At 40.8% G+C, this 13,362-nt stretch overlaps 1 protein-coding gene across 2 annotated transcripts; it reads right to left on the minus strand.

Annotated features, from left to right (window-relative positions):
• Positions 1-920: 920 nt before the first annotated feature.
• On the minus strand, positions 921-12,128 carry garem (GRB2 associated, regulator of MAPK1). 2 transcript variants are annotated; one of them, XM_071531617.1, is made up of 7 exons: positions 11,847-12,128; positions 7,677-7,817; positions 6,036-6,166; positions 3,207-4,418; positions 2,964-3,118; positions 2,872-2,880; positions 921-1,834 (listed from the first exon to the last, which is right to left on the minus strand). In XM_071531617.1, exons 1-7 carry the CDS (start codon positions 11,965-11,967, stop codon positions 991-993), a joined length of 2,613 nt encoding a protein of 870 aa, XP_071387718.1. In that variant the 5' UTR covers positions 11,968-12,128; the 3' UTR covers positions 921-990. The 2 variants fall into 2 exon arrangements, with proteins under 2 accessions (XP_071387718.1, XP_071387717.1); XM_071531616.1 differs by lacking the exon at positions 2,872-2,880 and having other exon boundaries at positions 921-1,849.
• Between the last annotated feature and the right edge of the window lie 1,234 nt (positions 12,129-13,362).

Below are 13,362 nucleotides of genomic sequence, written 5' to 3' on the forward strand. Positions count from 1 at the left end.
TCTGTTAATACAATGGCTTTGTTCTAAACGGATACATAAGGTTTTGTTAATAGGCCTTGATGCAGCCAATTGCCAGAGCCAATTCTCCAGAATTTTGACTTCTCATTCACATCATGTCTAATTGGAAAAGTTACGTTTGTGGAGAAGGCAACAGTTGATAGGATTGACAGGTGATGCAGCACTATATATTAGCACTGCATCCTCTTTATGTTTATGGGACATATTTTCAAAAGCATATACTCAAAAACAAGTATTTTATATCCTTAACCCCGTTTTATGGACTTCTAATTTCACTTAATAGCCTACGTGTAAAGCTTACAATTTCTGAATACTGGGTTGAATGTCACCCAAAGAAATAATATGCACATTTTGTTGTCCTTTTGTATGCGTTTTTGGGAGTAAACCACAGGGTGCAGCAGTGTGTGAACTGCAGAGTGCATGAATCGGAAATTCCCACATGAGAGAGGGCACACGTCCACTTAAACCGAGGCTCCGCTTTGTGTTCTTTTAAAAATCCTTAAAAATGCCAAAATTGAGTGATATTCCCCTTTAGGAACAAAATCATACAATGCCCTCATCAAGCTGATCTCTTATGTTTTGTTTTTCTTGTCATCTTATTTCCTCTGCTATGGTCAGAATGATAGCTACATTAGCCATGTGGGTCTCCTTTAAATTCATTGGCTTGAATTAGGATTTGTGTGATGACACGAGCGCTATTGGGCTCGTGTCATCACACAAGTAGAACGCAGTTGACATGAAAATGTCTACATGAAAGTGCCAAATGATTCCATTCAGTTACCAAATAGCAGTCACAGACTTCTAGTGGGCTGAGAAGCATTCCCCAGCTATTCTTCACAAGTATCGAGTAACAAGGAAACAAATTCAAACTATACAGAAAGAAACTCTTTGTGGCCGGGTGTGCATAGCATATGTACTAAAGGCATGAGTTCTTTCGGCTTTATAATAGGATTTAGTGTTTTATACTGTCAGTTATATTTTAGGTCTCCACCCATTCATGAACTGCATGAGTTTCTTCACTTGCAGTTTGCTTAGCTTGAAGTCCTCCGACAGGATCTCCTCGGTGAGCTGCAGGAGTAGATTCCCATCAATCTTCTCAGACACAAAAAGAGAAACGATGTCATCCGGCAGGCCGATGAACTTTAGAGATTTGGACACCTCTTCAATCGAAAGACCGGCCAGATTGGATGGGGGGCGCCACTGTGCCGTGGGAGAAAAGGACGGGCCGTTGGGAGAAAGCGGGTAAGAGATGGAAAATATCTCTTTTGTGCCCTGCTCATGTTGACTGAGTGGGCGTTTTAAGCTTCCTTGCTTTCTGTCACAGATTGATGCCGACGGCAAATCGGCGCCCCTGTTCGCTGCATTCGATTTCGGCGTTCTCGGCGGTAAGATGGGGCAAGAGAGGCTCTGCTTAGTGTTAGATTCTTCTATTGGCTTGTCTCTATACATTTCTAAAGTGTAACTTGAAGACTTGGTGCAAAACTGATTCATAGAGGCTTTCTGCGATCGGAAGTCATTACGTCCGTGCGTGTGGTCTCGCCCGTCAAAGTCAAGGAGGCTGGATGTGCAGGTTTTTGGGGTGCTCGGAGATCTCTTTCGGGGGTAACTGTAGTAACTTCGAGAGCCGGCCGGTAGGAACTCCTCCATGCCTTGCGACTCTCCTCCGCTGAAGTTGTTTGGCCAAGACAACCTGGAGGACATCCCGTCTAATGGCAGGCGACCACGGGGCGAACTGGTATTTGGCTCGCTGGCGTCGTCTTTACCCCAGTTACAAGGATAGCACACATGGCTCTGCTCTTCTGGCTCAGCCGCCTCGCTCTCACATCCTCCGCTACAGGTAGAAAAATAGAAGATTGAGTTTAGTGAAAAAGATAAAGCAGAGTTAACTTTTTTTTTTTTACTCTTAGCCCAGTTTGCTACTTGGCTAAGAGTAAATCTTACTATGCATTTGCCTGGACCTAATGTTATGGTTTGAATTAAATACTTTGCATGTTTTACAGCTACAACGACAAAATATCATTAAACATTAGATGAACTACAGATGGAATCCCCACAAAAATATTCAAGGACATGTTCACTGGCCCTTTCAGATCATTTACTTTCCAGTTTGCACTGCATTCAGTGTAATAAAAGTCAATGCCAAACAATGACACCAGCATTATAAATGTTTTGCCCTATCCAAAAGCTAGCAATGATTTTACATTTTCCCCCAAAATTTCAGTTCAATCCACTGCCTTGGCAGAATTTATATTAATCTTACCTCATAGCTCCCAACGTCTCCCAAGTGCAACTTGAACATTCTCGCTGACTTAACTCATTTCATTCCATAGTTTCTACCAATCTGACTATTGTGTTGAATCCTTGCCTGTAATTTGTTATGGTTAGGACATGGGTGGAAAATACTTGTGAACACTGATATGAGGTCAGTCTTTCCGTGTCATGGGATGCATGCACATAAGTCATGGTGATCCCAAGTCAGTCTCGACTGCCATATTCCTGCCCCCTCAAAATGAGATGTCTCTTCCAAACCACAATGTGACTACTCATGCTCCTGAACACTGCCAATGGAATATCCATACAGATAAAAAAATTAAGACTCTTGATGGAGGCTTTGATGACTTTTGACATGTGTTGAAAGTCAATGGAGTAAGCACAACCTCATATTAAAATACTGACCTGTAGAAATACTGACAAGGTGAATTTCAGTGGGCAGATGAACAGGAGACTTGCAGGAAAAAAATAGTGTGATTCTTTAGAATTATAAAGTGCGCATAGAGCGGCCTTTGATGCCACAAGAAGGGCATTTTATGTATAGTCTGAGTTTGAACAACCTCGCTTTTGTCAAATGTTCACATTGTGATTCTAATCGAGTATTTTAAAAAACTGCTTTCACATTTACAGCCTGGTCACACATTTCCAGTATGAAGTGGCCCCCCAATTCTTACATGTTGTGGAGGCCTGAAGAATAATAAGAGAGGGTTGGACTTGGAGAACGAGTGTCTTGCTGCCGTGGCTTAGACATGATGGGCACCGTGGGCATCTGTTTCGAACTTCGGGGAGGAATTGGCGGGGCGTTCAGAAGACGGCATTCTTCCTTCACCTAGAAAGAAATAGTTTGATGAGTTCGTTGAGTTTTCGAGACTTAAGAGGGTGCAATGCACAATGTAAGAGTAATGCGCAATACTCACAGCTTCAGACTTGGGTGGGACTGGGGGTGGAGAAAGAGACATATCAGAGCTAGTCATTGGACTGAGAGGACAAGTGGCCGGGAATGACAGTGCTGCTGTTGTACCGCCGCCGTTGTTGTTGTTGACGCCTCGTATTCCCTCGCTCACGGAGGGTTTCGGGACGCGACCCCTCAAGTGATCCAACCACAGCTCCTCGTAGGGAATGTCCGTCTTGAGGAGGGACGGCTGTTGGTTGGTGCTGTCCGACAGCTCGGGGAAAAAGTGCTCGGTGTCTCCCGAGTCCGACGGGATGCTGTCCGACGGCAGGAGAGCCCAGTCCCCGCACAGCGTCATGCAGCCCTGCAAGTTGACTTCGCTGTTGCCGTGCAGGTTGTTGCCGTAGACGCACACGGACAGCCGGTGGAAGGACTGGGTGAGTTCATCGCGGGCGTAAGTTAAAGAGCTGGGCACCTGCATGTGGGCGGGACACCCGTTGGTGCTGCTGCCGCTGCCTCCGCTGCTCCCGCTGCAGCTGCCGTTGCCGCTGCTTTTCTTGGGACTCTTCCCGTCGTCGTTCCAGTCCGTCCGCACGTCCCGGACGGCGCGAGAGTAGTCGTCTATGTCGAACTGCTCCTGGCAGAAGGTGAACCAGCGGTGCACCATCGTGTCTAGCCACAGCTCTCCCTGCAGCAGTCCCTCTGGAATAATGAATCGCGGCATGGCCATGTGAAAAGGAAAATGGATGGGGATGATTTTGTTGCTTCGCAGGACGCAGCACACCACCACCGTCTTGGTCTGAATGTTGACGAATTTGTAGCGGTGGCCCTCCCGGATGAGGTGGAGGTCATGCTGGTTGCGGGGCGGGCTGTTGGGGACTGTGACGTTGACCGGGAGCCGGGTTTTCTCCACAATGTTCCTGATGGTGTGCTCGCCCTCCTGCATCTGAAGCTCCAGCGGGCTACAGGTGCTGAACCTGCCTTTGCACTGAAAGGGCAGGCTGATGCTCTCGTTGGTGCGATGGTTCATGCAAATCAAGCAGGGCATCTTGCCGCGGCCGATCTTGCTGATGGAATTCAGCTTCCCGATCTTCTTGAAAATGGTGTTGAACCTCGACTTCTCTTTGGAGGTCTTGGCGTAGAGGATCTCAGCCTGGCCCATTAATGTAAGTTCATCACCAGTGCTTAGTGTGATGTTGTAAACTTCAGTGTCTTCATTGCATTCCCCTGAAGCCATCTGTGAAAAGAGAACATATAGCCTAAGTACCAAAATCTTACTTGTATTTTAGGGACAATATGTCTGCCTTTATGATTTTGAAAATAAAAATCCATGCAATCTTGACACAAAACAGACCCACATTCAATTCAACCATTTTTCTAACCTCTTTTGGTAGCTGTAGATTGCATCTCAGTTACAACGTAAGCATTTTTTAGTATATCATTCTTTTAACATTTGACTTCTACCACACTGAATTTCCAAAAGGGGATGTTTAAGTTTCAAATTCCACTGCAGTGACAAACAAAGTCCATGCCAGGATGTTACTCAGATTCAAAGTTTACTCTTCTAGTTTGCTCATCAGTGAGCACACAAACAGAGTTTCAGTAGCTCCACTCGTTTCAGACCAAGTGGGAACAAGCATCTCTCACTGGAAAAAAAAAAATCAATTGTTTCACACAACTCTCCATTAGTAAAAGTGCTTAATTGTTTGCATCTACTCACAAAGCTCTGTAAATTGAGAAGGCATTTCAACTAGCATTCAAGCAGAAAAAGCTACTGCAATTTAGCATTCTAGACGTACAGAAAACCAATTGTAGCCCAGAAGCAGCCCAAAGTTAGTGCTTGTTCAACTGTGTTCAGTGGTGTATGGCAGTAAATTCCAACAGTCAATGCTTACTCTCCATGACAATTTAACCAGTTATGAAAATAATAGCACATTCAACAAGCAGTTTCACTACTGGTCTGCAGTTTAACTGTTGTGGTTGTAGTTTATCAGCCATTATTTGTTCATCTTGTGCGTTCCCAGTTGAGGCCGGCATATCAAGCATGTCAGTTCACAGACATCAAATAGGTTTTTTTTAGACTTTAAAATCAAACAGCAGTCATTTGTTTTTGCAACCTGAGCCCTTGGACAACAACAAAATGACAAAAATATCTTTTAAATAATTTTAAAAAAAGAAGCTTTTCTAGACTTGCTTTTATGTAAATGTTTACACTGTTCATTATGTCAAATTGCTGTAAACATTTTATTTATTTTTTCTTTCTATTCATTTACTGTTGTTTGTTGTTTACTCTATCTACTTTTACTTTCATGACTGAAGCAATTCTTCACGTGTGTGACTTTTTTGTCATCTACTACTTTGTGCTTTAAGCTATAAACTCCATTCCAAATTTTAATTGCATTATTTCTCACCTCAATGCTCTTAACACTTTTTCAGATATTTAACTTTAAATACCAACTACTTAACATACAGTAGTAGAGTGGAGGTCAAGAGACTTTAATTATATTTGTAAATCGGTCAATACACACGCTATCCATCTGTCTGTCTGACTGTAATTAAAAGCATAATATAAGATGGCTTAATGATGTTGAAAATCTAGTATCTAGCCCCCAAAGCTACTCCAACACACACAAAGTGCAGTGAGGTGGACCGATGGTATTATTATTTTTATTATTAATAGTAGAGTTTTTTCACACCTACTTAACCTCCTTGAGAGCTGCTTGTTGCCTAATAAGCCAGTTCGCAAACCATATGCTCAGTACATCTACAGAAGTTAAACCAATAATACGGTATCCACTGACAGAAAAGGTATTCAATATTGATACTGCACACGACCAACAGATTAAAGACGTACCTTAACATTGAAAGTGATTTCTTCCATGACGTACACCCTTTCGGGAAACGCTTTGGCCACCTCCTCCACGCTGTTGAAGTACTGCACAGGCTCCTTCACGTCTCGGTCCTGCTCCAGTAACTTAAACTGACCTGAGGCAGCAAAAGACAAAGCCGTCAAACTAACGACGCCTTGCATGGGTTTTACTTTTCAGTGCAAATAATGATAAAATGTCTGGAATATAGCTAGGTGTGGATCTTTTAACCCTTTGACATGCCGGAGTTCCACTCAAAGTTTACTTATGTATCTTCATATATAACAGTGGGAGCTACCTCAGTGAATTAGAGTTCATTCTAGGGCTGCACTATTAATCATACATACTCGTATATCACGATTTTATGTTTCCACAATTGGCAATTGTGTAACTCAGCGATACTGACGTGTTTTATTTCCCAATTCCCCTGAAAGTCCCAATGTAATATATCAAGCACTTCCATTATGTGCGACCAATTACAACCTTTGAATGTGCAACGTTGATTTATGACTGACTGTTTATTAGTTAGATCCAAGTAGGCTTGTTCTCTGTAAGTCCTGAGACATGCTTGTGATGAAGAGTTATGTTATATAAATAAACTTGACTTAACCTGCACCATGTGACCACAAAACAAAAGCTAAGATGGCGAAGCAGGCAGAGAAACCTTACATAGAACAACTCTGGGAAAACGTAGCAATGAGCAAAGTGAAAAAGCATGGATTGGCCCGACATTAGAGAGGAGCATACTGAAAACACTGTCTAAAGGTGGATTGTCTGTCATTTAGAGATGCTTTGGTAAAAAAAACAAAAAACTACATATTCTGTGCAAAGTTTGCCATAGTGTTGCAGCTGCACTCCAATAATTAAGTAGTAATTACTTCTTATTTGAATTATATACAGTAAATAAGGACCACAATAAGTAGGAGATTATGAGTGGAAACAAGACTTTCTAGCTGCTGCCACTCTGAGAAATGATGCATTCTAAAAAGTGAAAATCGGTATTTTCTACATTTTAATATGTAGAGACTATTTAAAGGGCTAAAATGCTGCAAAGTCTCAAATGATTTGGACTCAGAGGGGAGTGAGAAGCAGGGGAGATATATCTATATACATCTCATAAGTGAGACTCACTGAAAGGACCGAATATCAGCTTAGTTTTAAACTTTTCAGCATGACTATAGTAATTCACTGTGTACAGATTACCTCCTCACAATAACAGCTATGTTTCAAACTCTGCTTTATATGCATTGTCTATTGCTGCAATGTCTCACTGCAGCACAATGGATTGTGGTTGTTGTAGTTCAGTCACATGTTCTGCACTTGAATATGTTGGTTGACTTGACTTTTGAAAACTACAACTGCAAGCAAAGAGTGAGTTCTCACAAAAAAAAAACTAAAGTCATCACTCTATCAGGACTAATCACTCAGCACTAGCTCTCTGAACATTGTTTATGACTTTAAAAAGTTCTAACTATAGATTTGTATAAAGTCCACTATGCTTCAGTATTGAGTTTTCAACACCGTACAAGGACAGTTTCCTAGGCATTGGTCATTGAAAACCCAAAGGAAAATGATAAGAGTATCAAAAGTAGGCAAATTTACACAGTTCCCATGTGGATGTGTCTCACCTTCATAGTGCACTGGGATCTCTATTTTGGGCCCAATGACATAGTGTCCCTCCTCCAGACTGTGAGCAGTAATGGTCGTCCACTGACGGCAGGAATGAATCAAGAGGTAGTCGTTGTCTCGAAGCCCTTCAACCAACTCACCTACAGCAACGCAAACAACAAAACCACATATGAATGAGAAGATTGATTATAGACACAGTATACCTTACAGACTAGGAGATATTGTTACAATTAGGTGTAACATATCAATTTGCCCAGGACTTTTGACTATGGTAAATTGTTTTCCCCACATAAATAATGTAGTGAGGATGCTGATTGCTCTAATAAAAATACACCTTTTACATGTCTGTAGTGTGTGCAGCATGTGTGGGCTTCTTTTATACCAAAATTACTGTAAATTGTGGATCTACCAGATCAAAAATAGGAGGTCACTATATCAAAAACTTTGATGGATCACCTTTAATACTTTGAAGGGCACTTGGGATTTTTATTAGTAATTTTTTTTTACCTTTATTTTAGCAGGTTAATCTCATTGAGATTAGGACTCTCATTTCCAAGGGAGACCTGGCCTAGAAAGCAATATCTAATAAAAAAAATTGTTTTGTATTGTAAATTGAAACTGGGCTAAGTGAAAAAAGCCATAAATGCTCAAGCTCTCAAGTTAACAGGCCACCATTAACCAATTATGTGAAGAATGTTTGATTTTTATTATTTATTCATGATGGTTAGCTTTCAAGAAGTTATGTTTTATTGAATAAGTCTGAAAGCATTCTCACACCTTAAAATAGACATAACATTTGTCAAATGTACACTGAATGTACAAACATCTTCCTGAGATGGTTGAATGCAGCCAATTTTGCACAATCCACATCTCAGTTGTCTCAAATCTTAAGACATGTAGAATTTTTACACAATATATAATTTATCAAATTAATTTAGACAGCATAGTATAATGGCTGTAGGAAAATTAGACCATCGCAGTGAAAATCGGTTTATTCTATATGTTGCTTTCTATGCGTTTACTCCGTGTCTTGAGGTTCCATTTGGAGCAAAATGTTAGGACTGATTCACAGCACAAAGGAGCAGCCTCAACCAAAACAGGAAGAGGACGCCTCACTCTACTAGTTGGAAGTATTATATTATATTATATTATATTATATTATATTATATGTGAACAAATACTCAGACAAGTCCATATGCTGTCAACTGTTGCTGTAGTTGAAGTTACTACAGTCCTGGAATAATCAGGATAACACATCATTACACAATGTATTGTAAAGAAGAATAGGCAGGTTAACCATCGTTCACTAGACTGTAACAGTGGGCGAGCGCTATTTCGGTAACATTGCCCAAACTTAATAAATGAATTCTATTCATTCAACAAACTAATGTGCTTAACCTTACCTGCCCTGTTCCTTCCCTGCATCAAATGACTGGCCTGGCCAGCACTTGTAAAATTGAGGGGACAGATTATTACATTGAGGACACTGAGTATTTATTTGAGGAAACAGATAACTAATTCAAGGGCACGGGTTACTATTTCAAGATTATGGATCATTAATTCAAGGGTATGGATTACTTATTCAAGAGTACAGATTGTTAAACCATGCGAACAGATTTCAAAACCGAGGGCACATTTTTTCGTAGAACACTGGACAAGCAAGCATCACTCAATAGGAGGTGAGAGAGCGCTGTTAGACCCACTGACCAGAATTTGGCTCCTGATGAACACATCTTGTGCCGTGGGAGAAATAACTCGCCTCCATATACAAGTTTATTCCAGTTCCAGTATTCAATTTGCTTTATGACAATTTCACATGACCTCTTCTGTATACATATGTCTCTTTACAGAGAACGGGAACAAGTGGCAAGCGGTCTTTGCGACAGCTGGTGTAAAACACCATTACTAAGGGACACATGTGGTCACTAAAATCATCAAGTTTCAAATTCTAGTGGTAGCAGTTTTAAAATCTTTCTCTAACTCGTCTGCTTCTCTTTATCTACATCTCCTCCATTGTGATTGGTACAGATTTGATAGGGAAATCAATAAGGATTAATGGCTTTTACCTGGATTCACCTAATCAGTGTACTTCCTGAAAAGAGTAAGTCTCCCTAATATTTTGTACATTCAGTGTATGTTATCATACATGGTTAGATATAAAATCATTTGCATTTGCTCTCATGACACTTATTTTCTTCCCTCATATGTGGAACATTTTGTCATCTAAACCGGCTGGTTCTCCCTTTGCCGTGGTTATCCAAACTGTGCCCAAAATAGGAAATGTAACAATGGATTTAAAAACAATTAATTCCTGGAAATGCACATCGATAATGATAGAGCCAAAGGCTGTAACCAGGCCATGACTGTGGCAACCTCGTGATTGTTATAAAATCTTGCAAATAAGATAACTGAGGACAAAACTGTTGTGGTCGAGCATTGGTGGCTTTTGTCTGTTAGTGTAGTGTAGTCTGTATGAAACTTTTTAGGGTGAAGCATTTTCGCACTGTGTTCCAGAGTTTAAAAAGTGACAAAGATTTGCCTGATCAGGGAACTGTAACTAAAGGCCAAACTTTCAAAGGCCCTACACCATTGGTCTGATTTTGACAAAGCTTGGAGGCAGGATGCATCTTCACACTGTATTCTAGTGTTTAAAAAAAAAATACACTAATTGGCCTGATGGAGGCATTATAATTCAAAACTCAAACGTGATATCTCAGACTCCACTGGTGCAATATTGATGAAACTTAGAAGGAAGACACAGATTGGCCGATCTGTGGTGTCTGAGATCTGATGCGTGACGGCACACGAATGAATCCACAGAGAAAGACCACACTCCACACTATACAAGCATTGGGTTACAAAGTTGTGAATGATTAGCCAAAACAATGATTGCATCATCCACGGACGGGACGACATGTTCACTGTTGCCTTGTTTAATATTATTTGTGAGCATAAGAAGCTCCAATCAAGCCAAAGCCTTCTACAACTCGACACAATCAAACCATTACTCTCCATGTGGTCTGTCCCACACCTCTCATAAGAGCCACAAGAGAGTGTGGCAGACGGTGGGAAGACGGAGAACAAAACAATAACTCAAACTAATTCTGTCATGACTTTAAAATTACACATCTTAGGCGACATGCTTGTGGTAAGGCTCAGCCGCATGACAAATGGCAAACAAACAGAAGGAAAAAAACAGCTGTTGCAGTGGTAAATTTTGTCACCACATACCATAATAAGCTTCCCCATACAGACACACAGTCAGATGGTTTGCCCTGACCGTCATCTTCTGTAACATTACTGTATTGTTGTTATTAACATGTTTTTCCAGTGTGCTTGAGGTGAGGCCACAGATGCTTATCCGGCCTACATTGGACAATAAAGTTGTCTTCACATCTATCTATTCTATACAAATACTGGTATGGTGCTAAGTGGTTATTGTTGAAGCCCTACCTGCTACAACTGTCACCTGTAGCTCTGCTGTTGTATTTCCCACATGCGCCTTTATAACATACGCACACATTTTTAAAGGCTCGATGTTTTGCACCACAGAACAATATCCTAATCCTTTGTTGTGTCCTGCTGTGCTATTGGAAATGTATTATTCTTACATTCTGAGCTTTTACTATCCATTCATGACACTGCTTGTTGTTGCTTTTTTCTAGTTTTTCCTCTCTGCAGTGTGTTTGCAATGGAATGCGCTTAAAATAAAACCTATCTTAGCTTTAACTACTTGGCTGCAGCGTGTAGGACATAGGGGGCATTATTGTCGGCAGGGTTAACGACAGCAGAAGGGGACTCGACACGGAGCTAAATATACTTGGGGACCGGAGATTCTGGCGGGTCTGGGTTGGGTTCGGGTTATCTGACAAACTCTGAAGACTTTTAATAAATTAGCTAACGTTAGCTGCAACCTGGAAACACGACCGCTGCAAGGGTTACTGCTGGGGACACAAGCTAGCTCACTAACCATTGCCGCATACCAAAGTTATACACATTAATGAGCCTCCTTTGTTGGAAAGCAACAATTAAGATGACATGTCGACTGCAGTAACTTTCCTTAGTCAAAGGGCTTCGTTTACGGTAGCAGCTGAGCTAGCATTAAGGCAGCTAGCGAACGTTAGCCCAGTTGTAGCTTGAGAACTTCTTGTGCCAAATGAATTCCTTACCGTTGTCCAGCTTGACGATTTGCGGCAACCTATAAGCACCGACAAGTTGATCTAATGGCAAAGACGTCGTGCTCCATGTAACATCTTTCAAATTGTTGTACAACATTGTTCCAAGGTCCATATTGCTATTTTACATTAGCTCACTGGAGAGCTAGCTAGTTGTAAACACGTTCACAAGATGCTACGCTAAGCTAACCAACTAGGGAATAAGTCAACTCTCCATCGACAGTTTTATATTTGTCATGTTGCTGATTAATCGACGCATATTTTCCTTTTCATTTTCTTATGTATCGTTGAGGTCTGTTTTCTCATAATATTGCACAGCCATGTTTGTTTGTCTAAATGGTCCTCAGCTAGCGACGACTGCGTCAAGCCAGCTAGAGTAAGATACAATAATGCCGGAAGTTAAGTGATTTTGCTTTTAAAATAAAAGCGCAAAATCACTTTGGGAATTAATTAGTATTGGAATGTACATCAACAACAACATTATATCATAATACGCAATCATTTCATTACTTTAAAATAGAGACTAAACATATTATATTGTGATGGGGTCAAACTACTACAATGTAATCTTTAGGGTGCCTAGTATTTCCTGACGAGAGATCACGTCTGTCCATGCGTGCTTTATTTTGAAAGTGGTAAGCGGAAATTTTTAATTTCCTCTGGCTAGTTTGACACTGATGTAAAGCCCGCAGAAGTAAATACGACTTCCTGTCTGAAACGATCTACAATTTTCAAAATAAAAATAATCTTTTTTGTTTCAAAATTTACCTTTTAATAGCCTTTTCATACTGCATATCATATTTGTGGATTTTCATGAGTTAGCCTACATATTTTTCACTAATTCTTTTTATCCCAGTTTGCTCTACCACTGTTAGTTTACATACCCTGCAGGCATACAATTATTTATATATTTCATATTTCTCAATGGGGATCATTAAAGATCTATCTCATCTTCATCTTATATTATCTTATCTTATCTTATCTTGGGGCACATATTTGTAACTCAGTTAAACTGCAAAAAGTTTTAAAACAAGAGCTAAGACACTAAAAAGCACCTATACATGTCAGACTATGCCTCAGTCAGTGATCACTACCCGCTGCAAGAGCATACAGTATTTGCAGTCATAATATTTACTTTCTTTCCTTCCAGTAAAATTCCTGGCCTCCAGGAGCGCCTGTGGTTGTTAGGGGCTGCGTGAGGCGCTCCTCCAGCAGCTTCCCTCTTCGAAATCCCTCTGAGGAATTCATGTTAAATGTAGTGTGTGCTCCACTCACAAAAAAACATGAGATTACCTTAGTTTTACCGAAAAATAAAACACTCACTGAAGTTCCCCATAGATACCGGGGGAATCAAATAAATTCAGTGAAAAGGGGAACACTATGGGACCTAAAAAAAAACACTTGTGGTGCTGACTAATTGTAACATCACCGACACTGTCATCACACTTCCTGATCCCCTTGGTACAAATCAGAAGTGTTTCCTCTATTCAGTCTGTAGCTGGGCGCAGCT

Source organism: Centroberyx affinis, unplaced genomic scaffold (genome assembly GCF_046629955.1).
Source record: "Centroberyx affinis isolate AG114_WGS23_722 - 3 ecotype Tasmania unplaced genomic scaffold, CSIRO-AGI_Caff_v1 ptg002102l_1, whole genome shotgun sequence".
NCBI classification, from domain to species: Eukaryota; Metazoa; Chordata; class Actinopteri; order Beryciformes; family Berycidae; genus Centroberyx; species Centroberyx affinis.